This window comes from Cyprinus carpio, chromosome B17 (genome assembly GCF_018340385.1).
Source record: "Cyprinus carpio isolate SPL01 chromosome B17, ASM1834038v1, whole genome shotgun sequence".
Lineage (NCBI taxonomy): Eukaryota > Metazoa > Chordata > Actinopteri > Cypriniformes > Cyprinidae > Cyprinus > Cyprinus carpio.
Genome location: NC_056613.1, coordinates 26,706,419 through 26,719,848, shown reverse-complemented (window position 1 = coordinate 26,719,848; position 13,430 = coordinate 26,706,419). Strand labels below are relative to the sequence as shown.

General features: G+C 45.6%; 1 protein-coding gene across 1 annotated transcript in view; it reads right to left on the bottom strand.

Moving 5' to 3' along the window:
- Positions 1-2,298: 2,298 nt before the first annotated feature.
- Positions 2,299-13,430, bottom strand: part of LOC109099811 (leucine-rich repeat and fibronectin type-III domain-containing protein 2-like) — a 138,764-nt gene continuing 127,632 nt past the window's right edge. Inside the window, exon 5 of the mRNA XM_042742951.1 lies at positions 2,299-6,399. Coding sequence (XP_042598885.1) covers positions 5,436-6,399 — 964 coding nt within the window. The 3' untranslated portion in view covers positions 2,299-5,435. The remainder of the gene's footprint in view (positions 6,400-13,430) is intronic.

Genomic DNA, 13,430 nt, shown 5'->3' with positions numbered 1-13,430 from the left:
ATAAAATTTATGAATCACCAAGGACCACAGTTTCAGCTAAAAATATTTTTTACTGTACTACTGAAAAAGGCACCTGCATCATGGATGCTAGTCTACTTTTTTTTTTCTCTCTTTAATGACATTTATCAATTAATACAATTTGATATAAATATCGTATATATATTTTTATTATTATTATTGTTATTTATTATATATAGTTATATATATAGTATGCAGCTGATAGCTAGCTTCATAGCTTATAAAAAAATAAAATGTTTTTCATGGGTCATTTGGATTCTTTTCCCCTCTAACATGACACACCTGTGCTCAGAGCTTAATCCAGTAAGTAGTACAAGCCTCTTCTTGGCTTGCTCCTAAATTACCTAATTCTTACCACTGAACCATCTCTTGTTTACTGGTTTGACCTTACTCAACCTGTTAACAGTGCTCAGGAACAACATAACTTTTGAATGACTCTGAAAGCATTGTATCTACTGAGACCCAACAGTCTGGGGTAAATGCCGCAATTCTGTGAAATGTGGCACAGCGTTGCAAAGGTCAGCACAACAAACCCTCCAAGAACGACAGATACCAACCCATGGAGAATACTCTAAGTAAACTGAAATTTCTATGTACCATGAAACCCTTTAGTATCGACGTTGCAAGGTATACTGAGAAACATGGAAATGCTGATTGGAATTGATGTTCTGATTGGACGTTATGTTCTACCCAAACACTGTTTGCGGAGATTATAACTGTGTGATGTATTGTTAATCTTATTATCCTACAGATTACATGTGTTAAAATCTTATTCTATGGCCTGGCCTGCAAGAGTCTCCTTCCTGGTAAGAAGGGCAGTGCTGACGTGAGCGGACACTCAGGACCCTGATTAAGCATTGAGAAGAGACCTTGTTCTAATCAGAAGAGAATATCTGGTGTTCATGCATACCCTTTGTCCAAGACATCATTCCCATTTTAATCTCTCCAGCTGCCAAACTGAAAGAGTACTTCCTGTTAGATTTCATATCATGTCATGACTTTTTCAGAAAGGTCAATGATTTGCAGACAAGGTCTTTTTTTATGATGCTTTCTTATTTCTGTCCTTCTTTTGTGCTGTTACAATTAACCTACAATTAACCCAATAAAACAGTTTGCATCACATTTTGAAATGCAAATGTCTAATTACTCTAAATTATTTAAAGGCCTTTTAGTATAACTCTAAAAATGTTCCACTTAGGTTGTAGTACATGTGTTGTTTTGACGTAAAACCTTTAGGGACTTTAAACAAAAATAATAACTTTTATTATTATTACTTGATTATCCATCGGGTGTCAGAAAAAAATAAAAAATAATCATGTTTGATAAGGTATGATATATATGCTTTTGAGGAACAGAATCATGACATTTGTACAGATCTCAGTGTTGTATTGAATTGCAGTATATTTTTCTACCCCCCGATATAAAAGAGCTCTGATCATAAAACTAAGCAAAATTTTAAATGTCATCTTACTAAAACATTTGATTGGGCAATATAGCGTTACAACTGTAATTCATATACATTTTATATAAGTAGTATGCTATACTATTATAAAAATCTTGTTTTAAAATCAGTTACAAGCTATAAAAAAAATTATTTATTTTTGTGGCCATATAAATGTCTGCACTAAATGTCTGCCTCAAAAAATTACTTTTACTAATGTGAAATAAATAATTATTTGATCCTGGGTTGTGGTTTTAATATTGAGCCAGTAGAATAATCTTTCAATAACAGCCTCAGCCTCTTTTAAGCCTTTATTACACAGCTGATAGTTTCAATCTGCTCTGAAATGTGCCACACAAACCATTAAAATCAAACTGAAATCATCTAGGACCTTGTTAAATGTACACTTCACCTACTCCTACTCTTTCATAATGCTGGAATCATTCAAAATGATGCACTGCAGGCACAGCATCAAGTTTAGCAGACCTATTTTTGGCAGAATTTATCTACATGTTTCTAATCATTTAGCGTTAAGGAATAATTGCATCTATGCTAAATTTCCTTTATTACCTCATAGGTTGTTATATGTTAATGTTTTCATCTCACGCAAAGAACACAACATTTTTGCTGTTTACTTTCAAATAAAATGACTTTTAAAAGGACGTTTTGGACTGGGTAGTTACAGAATGAATGTATGTTTTCATAAACTCCTTTATTTAAAATAAGATGAAAGTTGATTGTTTCTAGATAGATCCCTTTAAATAATCATGGACCATGGTAAATTAAATTACAAAGCTTAAATGAAACTCTATGGGAGGTATCTGAGGCAGCAGACAAAATGGATGACAAGTATGTTTTATATGAGATTACACGTCATGGAAATTGTGCACATCTCAGTGGGCTGCGTGTCATATTTTAATGTTTTATGACTACTACAGACTACACTCAATTAAGTTTCTTGTGCACCCCATGAGTTCCTTCAGCTGATCTTTGAGGATATCCCCTCAGAGTAAATTCGTTAAAAGTATATCTTGCTAAAACTATGCACACTTTTTGGTGAGGATGAAATTCCCAACTGCAATGACTCAAGTCAGACATGAGTAAGACAAATTATACTGTTCGAGAACACCTTAAGGCAGAAAAGCAGATACAATAAGCACACACACACTAATAAAAAAATAAAAATAATAATTCTGAGAGGCTGCGAATCAAGTAGACAAAAAACAGACAGTTTTAAATTTTATGAATTCTGTGTGTTTATCTTGTTGTAGCAAAATCTTTTGAACACAGAAATGGTTTAGAATGATTTAGTCTCTTTTCTTTTTTCTACAACTCCAAGTGAAAAACGTGACTATGCTGCTTCACATTTACACGTATGTCAGAACAATATGTTAAAGCACCTTCTATTTTTTTTTCTTCTTTTTTTTCTGACCAGGAAAATAAGAGGATCACTGTACAGAATACCATCATACATTCTTATATAATTTTTATACAAAAAAGGTCATAAAAAAGGAAATAATCATATACCAAGAGCAGTAACAAATTATAAACAACGGATGATGCAAATCGAGAATGTGGCTTAAATGTTTAGCTAAAATAAAAATAATAATACTAATAATAAGGAAACAAATAAATTAAGAACTGTATGTTGTGTTTGTTTATCCATGTCTTTCTGTATATAATATAACTGTAAAGTAAAACATAATCAAAACCATATGCAGTGACATTGTATCAGACAAACAAAAAGGCAATGAAACTGTTAGCTTTTCACAAAATAGAAAAATAAAGATTTTTGTTTTCAAAATAAGAAAAATAGACATGTATGTTATGATCCTTTGGGTAAAACTTCCTAGGAACACCAGATCTATAGTACACACTTAACAAAATTAAATAGCCATTTTGATGTCTGAAATGCAATTTAACACGGGGTTGGCTGGAGATTTTTACAGATATGTCTAGATAATTTATTTAAAAAAATCAATAAAATAAAAAAACAGTAAAACAAAATAATGTGTCATATTTAGGAAGAAGATAAAGGAACAGTCATAGAAACCTGACCTTACAAAATCCAATTCTGATTTAATACTGCATCTTCACTCAAACTCTTGCCCACCTGCCTTTCCCCCCTCCCCCTGTGCAAGACAGTAACAATATTTTGTTGTAAAGCCTTACACTCGTAATAATGTTTATGACTGCTTTAAAATTCCACTAAAATATACTACAAATGCACTATAGATGTGTTCATAGAAAGTATCACCACATTTTGAAATAGTAAAATTGGAGATAAGGACTATACATGATTTATCCAGGTCTTTAACATTTTCTTTTGTCATTTAATAATCATGTAACCAACACTTTTCATCCAAATCAACTTGCACTGCACTAATAGCAAGAGAGTCCCCTTGGAGCAACCTGAGGTAAAGTGCCATCGCTTAAGGGCACAATGATGATAGAGGAGCTCAGTTTTTCCCCAGTTCATGACCTCTGTGAGAAATTAAGCTTGCCACAACCATTTGGCACTAATAAAGGTTTCTACACAAAACTGTGATCCTGTCCTAAATGTCTTTCAAAACATACTGTCTAGCGTAACACTCTGACCTATATTTCAGGCTTAAGTCTTGAGGGGCTTGTTGCGGAAAGGACAAAAGTAAATCACCAACACTAACAAACTAGACTTACAGAGGGAACAGATCGATAGTTACAGTGTTAGAAAATGATCATTGAGGGGGTAATTACCATCATTAAAAATCAAGAAATCATAATCAAACATTATTTTGAAAGCATATTCCAAGGGTATAATCACAACTTTGGAATATGCTTGCAAAATGTAATTTAATCAATTATTCATATAGTCATATAGCATGTTACTTTAAAGAATACTGCAGTATTACAGTGGTACCATGTCTAAATCATGTTGGTATATAACTTTTTTTATTTATTTATTTGTATTTTTTTTAAAGGGTAGACAAAGGGGACATCGAACAGTCTCTTCTTGGTTGGGTATGCAAAGTATTGGTTGGGTATGCAATATGTAGTAAATATCGCTTTGTATAAATAATATGTACCTCGGACAGACTGACTTGTACTGTGCTGTATCAATAGTAAAGGAAATTTGCAGCAATCTGATCAGACGACAATCAGCTTTCAAACTCTGAAACTAAAATCAAATGTGACAGATGCACTGATAAACTGAAAAAGAGGCACACAATGTCAAGAAACATCACAGACAATTAGCAGATTAAGTTTGCAGATTTGATTATGACAAAGAAATCTTCATGAATTTTAGATTTGTATTTCTCCCTTAGTGTAAAATATGTATGACAGGCTGTACTGTATTCTTCAATTGTTCAGGAAAAATGCAGGGGAACAACACTAGAATTAACTTAAAAAAGTAAAAACGACAACAAAAGAGAGAGAAAAAAAACTACAAAAATTCATTACATTTGCATTTCTTTTTTTTCATTTCACCTGCTAAATTATGTAGTCCTGTCTCATGTGAACGTTTGGTCCATTGTGATGCACATCCACTTAGCTGAAGAAAATCCTCTTGGCAAACTGCAGTGCACAGTCGGATAAATTCTCTCTTTTATTCCCCCCTGTTTTTCTGAGATACCCCCATATCCCTTGTTCTTGGGTATTTATTCATATCTGCTTTAATGTTTGAAGGCAACTGGAGATATCCTTCATCCAGCTCTCAATAAACGGGGCCAGCCCTGGCCTCGGCTGCTTGCCTAGCCCGGACACAAATCTTTGAACTTCTTTGTGATCAAGTGAACAGAAGGACAATATTGACATGGAAAAATCATGCATTACACAGTCATGGCCACTGCTGAGGTGTCTTTTCATTACCGCCATTTGAGTCCTTCTTGATGTCATATGATGCAGCAAGTTCATATCTTTTTCACCTGATGAGTTCAGAGAATGGTTTGTTTTTTGTCCTTTTTCTTTTTTTGGCAGAGCTAATCCGAAATCCCTGTCAGACTGTACTCTCCATTACCCACTCAGAGCTATCAAACGTTGCCTTATCCCCTTCCCCCTCGCTCTCGTCGCACTGCAGGAGCATACCGTTGACCGAGAGACTCCTCTTAGTCCAAATGTTGCTGATGCGTCGTGGGTAACTAAGGCACTGCGAAGCACCAAAGTCGCCCATGTCGAACGAGTGGCTGCGCTTGGGTTTGTTCTCTGATGGCAGCATTACAAGCTTCCCAAGCTTGGAATCTCCCCGGCCTAGCAGAGGCTCCTTGTCAGTGGCCGGTCTCATGGCCATCACCATGGTCCCTGAGGAAGACGGTCCTCCCGGATCTCTTGCGGGAACCCTCAGGTCCAGAGAAGCAAATGCCCCAAGCAGGTTATCCAGGTTTGGTCGTGCCTTAGTTGACGACTGCTTCCACCTGTTGGGCAAGGTGTTAGAATCCACGTGTCGGTTGAAGGACTCAACTTTCTCACTTCCAAGGGAGTCAGCCGAGGAGGATGAAGAGGAGATGCTACTCTGCAAGGATCCACACTTAAACTCCACCACTTCATCTCGCATCACCACTACAGTTTTTGGAGCCTGCGGTGTAGGAGCGCCATTGTTTAGTCGCTGTGTAGCCTGTTGTCTCCCATTGGTCTGGGAGTAGGTATTACTCACCGTCACCAACTTTGCAACCTGCAAGCCACTGTTTACTTTATACCTTACCATAAGGATGACAATAAAGACCAATAAAGTGGCTACGATCACTCCACCAATCACCAAGATCATGGTTCCTCCTAAAAACTGACTGTGCAGCGACTGGCAGCGGGGGTACTCGTCACGTGTCTCAAACTGCACACAACCCACTATGTTCGTCGCAGTGAGTGTGGTGGCGGTGTCTTCCCAGATTGCCAACACGCATAGGTCATACTGCATCCCTGGCATCAGGTTGTTTACCAAGAAGGATTTGCTGATCGCCGGAATCATCCTGTGAACAATAAGACACAGACATTAACACTGACTCTCAAAGTTCAAAAGTAGACTAATCATTAAGTATATGCAGTAGATTGAAACCAGAGGTATATCATACTGAAGGTGGTTATTAAAATGCACATACTGATTGCTCATTGCTTTATTGTGGATGCACATGATGCTCTGTGCGTTGGCAGAAAACAATCATTAATCCTTTTATTATGGTGAAAACTTAATTACTTGGAAAGCGCTGATCATATCAACCTTGGAAGTTCATTTAAATGAAATGATTTTGAAATGAGGTCTATTGTGCAGTCAATGGAGCCAGAGATAAAAAGCAGTTGTTTTTAACTGACAGGAAGCAATGTTGGGATTACGTAAATATCAGTATTTGAAAAAGTACTTGATGCACACGCAACATTCTTGTCAACAATGAATCATTCAAACATGGAAAGCATTTTTTTAATGGCAAGTAAATAAATGAATACAATTTTCCTTTTAGTTTTCTGAACCTAAGAGGATAAATCTGGCTTAATAAAAATATATTTCCTTAAGTTAATTTTATGTAGTACTCCAGCACTCATCCTCCCAAAAAGCACCTTGAGTACAGAGGGCATGTAATCACAAATGATCTTTTTTCTAACTGCATTAGCTCATCATTATCTGGTACGTTCTTTGCAGATACCTTGCTGTGGATGTAGACTGAGAATACTAATTAGACTGCAATCATTTACCTAACTACCCTGCTCAGAGAAGGTTAAGTAGTTGTAAAGGAGTGATAGAAGTGTCTGTTTTCAGAATCTGGGCAAATAGAATAAACAAATTACAGTTATATGAATATGCATATGGAGATATTTCACTTTTCTTTTTCTTTTTTTTTCTTTTTTTACACCACAAGCAATAATAAGAATAAGAATAAAAATAAAATTATTATACTTATATTTGTCACTGGGGTTCAATGCAACATAAGACATAAAAATAGGAACACAAAAATGAAAATGATGTCATCATTTACCTACTTACTAACCCTTATGACTGGTTTCCATTTTATTTTTCATGCAGATTAGTGAACAAATCATTCTTTTGTGTCAGATCTTTTCAATGAATTAGCTTTCAGTGATCTAGTTTTCAATTTATGTGATCCAGTTGCAGCACTTGCCCACTGGAAGGGGAATTTTCAGTTCTTGACAACATCTGCTTTGGTTTATTTCATAACTCGAAATGAAAAAGTAAAAGGGCAAGTAAATGAAGACAACATTTCCTTTTTTGGGGGTGAACGAAAAATGTACTTGACAGTTGATATGGTTCTTTATCTTATGGCTCTCCTAAAACTGGCACATCATAGTATCGTCTCGGTTACGTACGTAACCCTCGTTCCCTGATGGAGGGAACGGAGACGTTATGTCGAACGACATATGGGGTCTCACTTGGGAGGCCAATCATCTCTGAGTTTAAGAGAAAACGCCAATGAAAACTTGGCTAGTGGATTTAACATACCTGAGCCACTCCCCGTGCCTACGGGTATAAATAGGCGACAGGTGCATCCACTCATTCAGGTTTTACGCTGAGGAGCCGAGAACGTGTCCCGGCAACAGCGAATGGTTCAAGGTTGTGGCATGGGGACATAACGTCTCCGTTCCCTCCATCAGGGAACGAGGGTTACGTACGTAACCGAGACGTTCCCTATCTGTCGGTCACTACGAGTTATGTCGAACGACATATGGGGTCCTATGGAAAACGCCACAACCTGAACACCGTCACAATCCTGTGGCGCTGCAATTGTCGACAAGCCGCAGCGTGTCACAAAAGCTACGCTTAAGGTCGTGACCTTCCCAAAGCCCCAGCGCAAATTCACTGACCTTGGTACCGAAGGGGACCAAAAGGGTGAGTACATCGCTGCTGGAGAAGGCCATGCTGCTGTTCCGTCCACAAAAAGTTTTTGGAAGGGATTTCAACCTTCAGTGAAAGATTGCTTCAAATCTTCCCTATTTGTTCTTTCAGCTTGGCAGAACGATGGGGAAGCGAGCCTTAAGGAAAAAGGTCGCTACGGAGAACACATCCTACCCGTAGGGAGGTGACATGTGGAGATACTGATATGGACTGACCCAGAGGGCAGTACTACATATGGAATGGGTCTCTGAGGCAGGTCCTACCTTGGAGTAGGGATGGAACAGCTGCCAGAAGAGACTGACAGAGCGGGTCTGTCAAGGGAAGACACGGGTTTACCAAGAGGGAAACCTTACCGTGGAAGAATACACATATGGGATTACCCGTAGGGAATCAAGCCATATGGACACCTAGCCCAGTACAGGGGCTGACCGGAACTCCGGGCATGCTAACACCAGTACTGGGCCTGGCGCCAGACTGCTCCGCCAAGTCTGACCGCCGAGGGTGCTGGAGGATGCTCGACCAGGGTACACCAACCGGGGAACTCTACTGGGAGAAGAAAGGCGCTCGCATCCCCGTGTTAGGGGGAATGGCGCAGCAAGCGTGACACCGAGCCAGTCCTTCCCGCCAATTACCTGTTACCCCAACACACGGGAAGAAACTGGGTCTACACGAAGGTTGTAAAACCTCGCAAAGGTGTTAGGTGTCGCCCAGCCCGCAGCTCGACAGATGTCTGCCAGAGAGGCGCCGTGCGCCAGCGCATAGGAGGAGGCCACACACTCCGTGTGGAGTGGGCCCTCACCCCCAGGGGGCACGGCTCGCCTTGGGAATGGTACGCCAAGGCGATGGCATCCACTATCCAGTGGGCCAACCTCTGCTTGGAGACAGCCTTCCCACTTCTGCTGACTTCTAAAGCAGACCTGGAGCTGCTCAGAGCTTCTGAAGCTCTGGGTGCGGTCCACGTATATGCGAATCGCACTTACAGGACACAGCAATGTCAAGGCTGGATCTGCCTCCTCCAGGGGCAGTGCTTGCAGGTTCACCACCTGGTCTCGGAAGGGAGTGGTGTGAACCTTGGGCACGTATCCAGGCCGGGGTCTCAGGACAACGTGAGAGTAGGTCGGCCCGAACACAAGGCACTCTTCACTTACCGAAAATGCTTGGAGGTCCCCGACCCTCTTGATGGAAGTGAGCGCGACCAGGAGCGCTGTCTTGAGAGACAGGAACTTAAGCTCGACTAAATCCAGCGGCTCAAAGGGACCCCCCTGAAGTCCAGCCAGAACAATAGAGAGGTCCCAGGAGGGAATCAGGGGTGTCCTAGGAGGATTTAACCTTCTGGCACCCCTCAGGAACCTAACGATCAGGTCATGCCTCCCCAGGGACCGGCCGTCCACTGCATCGTGATGGGCTGGAATGGCAGCCACATACACTTTCAAGGTGGAGGGTAACAGCCCACGCGCCAAGCTTCCTCGCAGGAAAAGAAAGCACGACACTGACCGAACATCTCCGTGGGTCTTCTCGGTGAGAAGAACACCAATTCATGAACAGACACTTCAAAGCATAGGCCTGCCTCGTAGAGGGAGCTTTAGCCTGAGTGATAGTGTCTACCACCGGGGAAAGCAGATCCCTTAGGTCAGCCGCGTCCCATCCAGAAGCCACACGTGGAGGTTCCAGAGATCTGGACGCGGGGTGCCAATGGTGCCCAGCCCCTGAGAGAGGAGGGCCCTCCTCAGGGGGATGCGCGCCAGGGAGGGGCTGTCACGAGGAGCATGAGTTCCGAAAACCAGGTCCGGGTGGGCCAGTAAGGCGCAACCAACAGGACCTGTTCCTCGTCCTCCCTGACCTTGCACAGTGTCTGTGCGAGCAGGCTCACTGGGGGAAACGCATACTTGCGTAGAGCCCGAGGCCAGCTGTGTGCCAGTGCATCCGTGCCCAGGGGGGCCTGGGACAGGGAATAGTACAGCTGGCAGTGGGAGGACTCGTGGGAAGCAAACAGATCTACCTGGGCTTCCCCGAATCGACTCCAGATCAGCTGGACCGTCTGGGGATGGAGTCGCCATTCCCCAGGGAAAGTGAGCTGTCGTGAGAGCGCATCGGCTGCACGATTGAGCTCCCCTGGGATGTGGATAGCGCGCAGCGACTTGAGCCGCGTCTGACTCCAGAGGAGGAGATGGCGGGCGAGTTGAGACATGCGACGTGATCGTAGACCGCACTGTCGGTTGATGTACGAAACAGCCGCAGTGTTGTCCGTGCGGACCAACACGTGCTTGTCCAGCAACAGCGGCCGAAAACCGCCGTAAAAGCTAGATGCACTGCCAGCAACTCCAGACAGTTGATGTGCCAAAGCAGTCGAGGTCCTGTCCAGGACCCTGAAGCTGCCTGCCCGTTGCATGTCGCGCCCCAGCCCGTTTTGGAGGCATCTGTTGTGACAACAACATGCCGGGACACTTGTTCTAAGGGCACGCCGGCCCGTAGAAAGGCAAGGTCTGACCAGGGGCTGAATCGGCGGCGGACACATCGGTGTGTGATGGTGACACGATGTGTACTGCGGCGCCATGCCCATCTCGGGACTCGGGAGTGCAACCAGTGCTGAAGTGGCCTCATATGAAGCAATCCGAGCGGCATGACTGTGGCTGCGGATGCCATATGCCCCAGGAGCCTCTGAAAGTGTTTCAGTGGTACCACAGTCCTGCCTCTGAAGGAACTCAGGCAGTTCAGCACTGACTGGGCACTCTGGCTGGTGAGATGTGCCGTCATACTCACAGAGTCTAACTCCATACAGAGATAAGAGATTCTCTGCGCAGGGGAGAGCTTGCTCTTCTCTCGGTTGACCTGAAGCCCCAACTGACTGAGGTGCCGGAGCACGAAGTCCCTGTGATCGCACAACTCCTCTCGGGACCGGGCCATAATGAGCCAGTCGTCGAGATAGTTGAGGATCCTGACGCCCACTTCCCAAAGTGGGGCAAGGGCGCCCTCCGCGACCTTCGTGAAGACACGGGGAGACAGGGAGAGCCCGAAGGGGAGGACCTTGTACTGCCATGCCTGACCCTCGAATGCAAACCGCAGAAACGGTCTGTGACGAGGGAGGATCGAGACATGAAAGTATGCGTCTTTCAGGTCGATCGCTGCAAACCAGTCCTGGGGCTGAACGCATTTGATAATGCGTTTCTGCGTCAACATCTTGAACGGGAGCTTGTGCAGGGCCCGATTCAAGACTCGCAGATCCAGGATAGGTCGAAGGCCACCGCTTTTCTTGGGTACGATGAAGTAAGGGCTGTAAAACCCCGTCCTCATCTCGGCTGGAGGGACCGGCTCGATTGCATCCTTCGCCATGAGGACAGCAATCTCCTCGCGCAAGACAGAGGCGTCCCGGACTGCCACCGAAGTCTCGAGCACGCCATTGAGCTTGGGAGGTCGCCGGGCGAACTGAATCGCGTAACCGAGTCGGACCGTGCGAATGAGCCAGCGTGACGGGTTGGGCAGCGCAAGCCACGCTCCCAAACTCCGTACAAGTGGCACCAAAGGGACAGTCGACATACCCGCAGTGGTGTTGCGATGGGGAGCTGTGTCGGATGGCCCAGAAAGCATCGCGTTCCGAGTCATCACAGCCACACTCCCCGTGTTCCCGAAGGAACTGGCCAGAGCCGCGTGGAGAGGCGTTGCGTCTCCGAACCGCGACCTCTTGACCGCTGGCGAAGGGGGGCATCGTGGGTGAGAATGAGGAGGCAGTGCGTCGCTCATCGTCAACCCACGAGCCTTGCAAATCGGAGGAAAGGGAAATTGCTCTGCCATTGAAAAAGTGGGTGCCGCCGGCCGTTGGACCAGCGGCGGAACAGAAAGAAACGTAAACTGAAGATTCTCCACCCGGCCCTCCTCCGGGGGAAGGAGTGGCGCTGTTTCCGCCAACTCCTGAAGAGCAGTCTCCCACATCTCCGAGTTGCCCGTGTCAGGGCCGCTTAGTCGTCTTCCTCGAGGACTTCGCAGCCGGGAGTGACACGGGGGGGCGCCGCTCTCCTGCGCGGGGGCTCGACGCGCCGACCTCGAAGAACTCTCAGCACGGGGCGGAGCTGGTGTGGAGGACGCAGGGGGGCGCCCACGGCGACGAGCAGGCTGAGGCGCTGCCCGCGACGGAATGGTGGCAACCGGAGGATCACGTCGGGGCAAGATGTGTTGGATGGCCTCAGTCTGCTTTTGCACTGCTGAGAACTGCTGGGCAAAGTCCTCGACAGTGTCGCCGAACAGGCCTGCCTGGGAGACGGGAGCATCAAGAAAGCGAGCTTTGTCGACGTCTCTCATCTCGGCCAGAGATGGCGCTCCTGGACCACTAACGTGGACATCGCCTTCCCGAGGGACCGCGCCGTGACTTTCGTCGCCCGTAAGGCGAAGTCAGTCGCCGTGCGCAGCTCCTGCATCAACCTCGGGTCGGTACCACCCTCGTGCATTGCTTTTAGCGCCTTGGCTTGATGTACGTGCAGGATAGCCATGGCATGCAGGGCAGAGGCAGCCTGGCCCGCAGCACTGTAAGCCTTGGCAGCCAGAGCCGCCGACAGCTTACAGGCCTTGGACGGGAGACGCGGACGATTCCTCCAAGTGGACGGCGTTTTGTGGGCACAGGTGCACCGCAACCGCTCTCTCCACCTGGGGAATGTCCACGTACCCCCTGGCTGCCCCGCCATCGAGGGTGGTGAGGATGGAAGAGGGAGACGAGCGGCTTCTGGCCGTAAAAGGGGCCGTCCACGACTTCGTCACCTCTTCATGCACCTCCGGGAAGAAAGGAACCGGAGCAGAACGCGGTTGTGAGCCGCGCTCCGCGCCGAGAGAAACCAATCATCCAGCCGCGAGCGCTCAGGGCTGGGCGGTGTAGTCACCTCCAGCCCGATGCTCACGGCTGCCCGGGCAAGCATGGCTGACAACTCTAAGTCAGATTCGGCAGTGGCGACAACACCCGAGGGGGGCAGCCCCGCCGAATCCTCATCCTCAGAAGCCGATAGCCCATCCCCCGATGCTGCAATCGACATCTGATCCTCGGGCGGCGCACCGAAAGACACGCTGGGGCCGCCGTGAGACGGCTCAGCAGAATCAATCGGCAGCCGCACGGGACATGCGCTGCGGGAGGAGTGAGAGGTCCGTGGGGCGTGGCCCGGCGGAGAAGCTCTCACT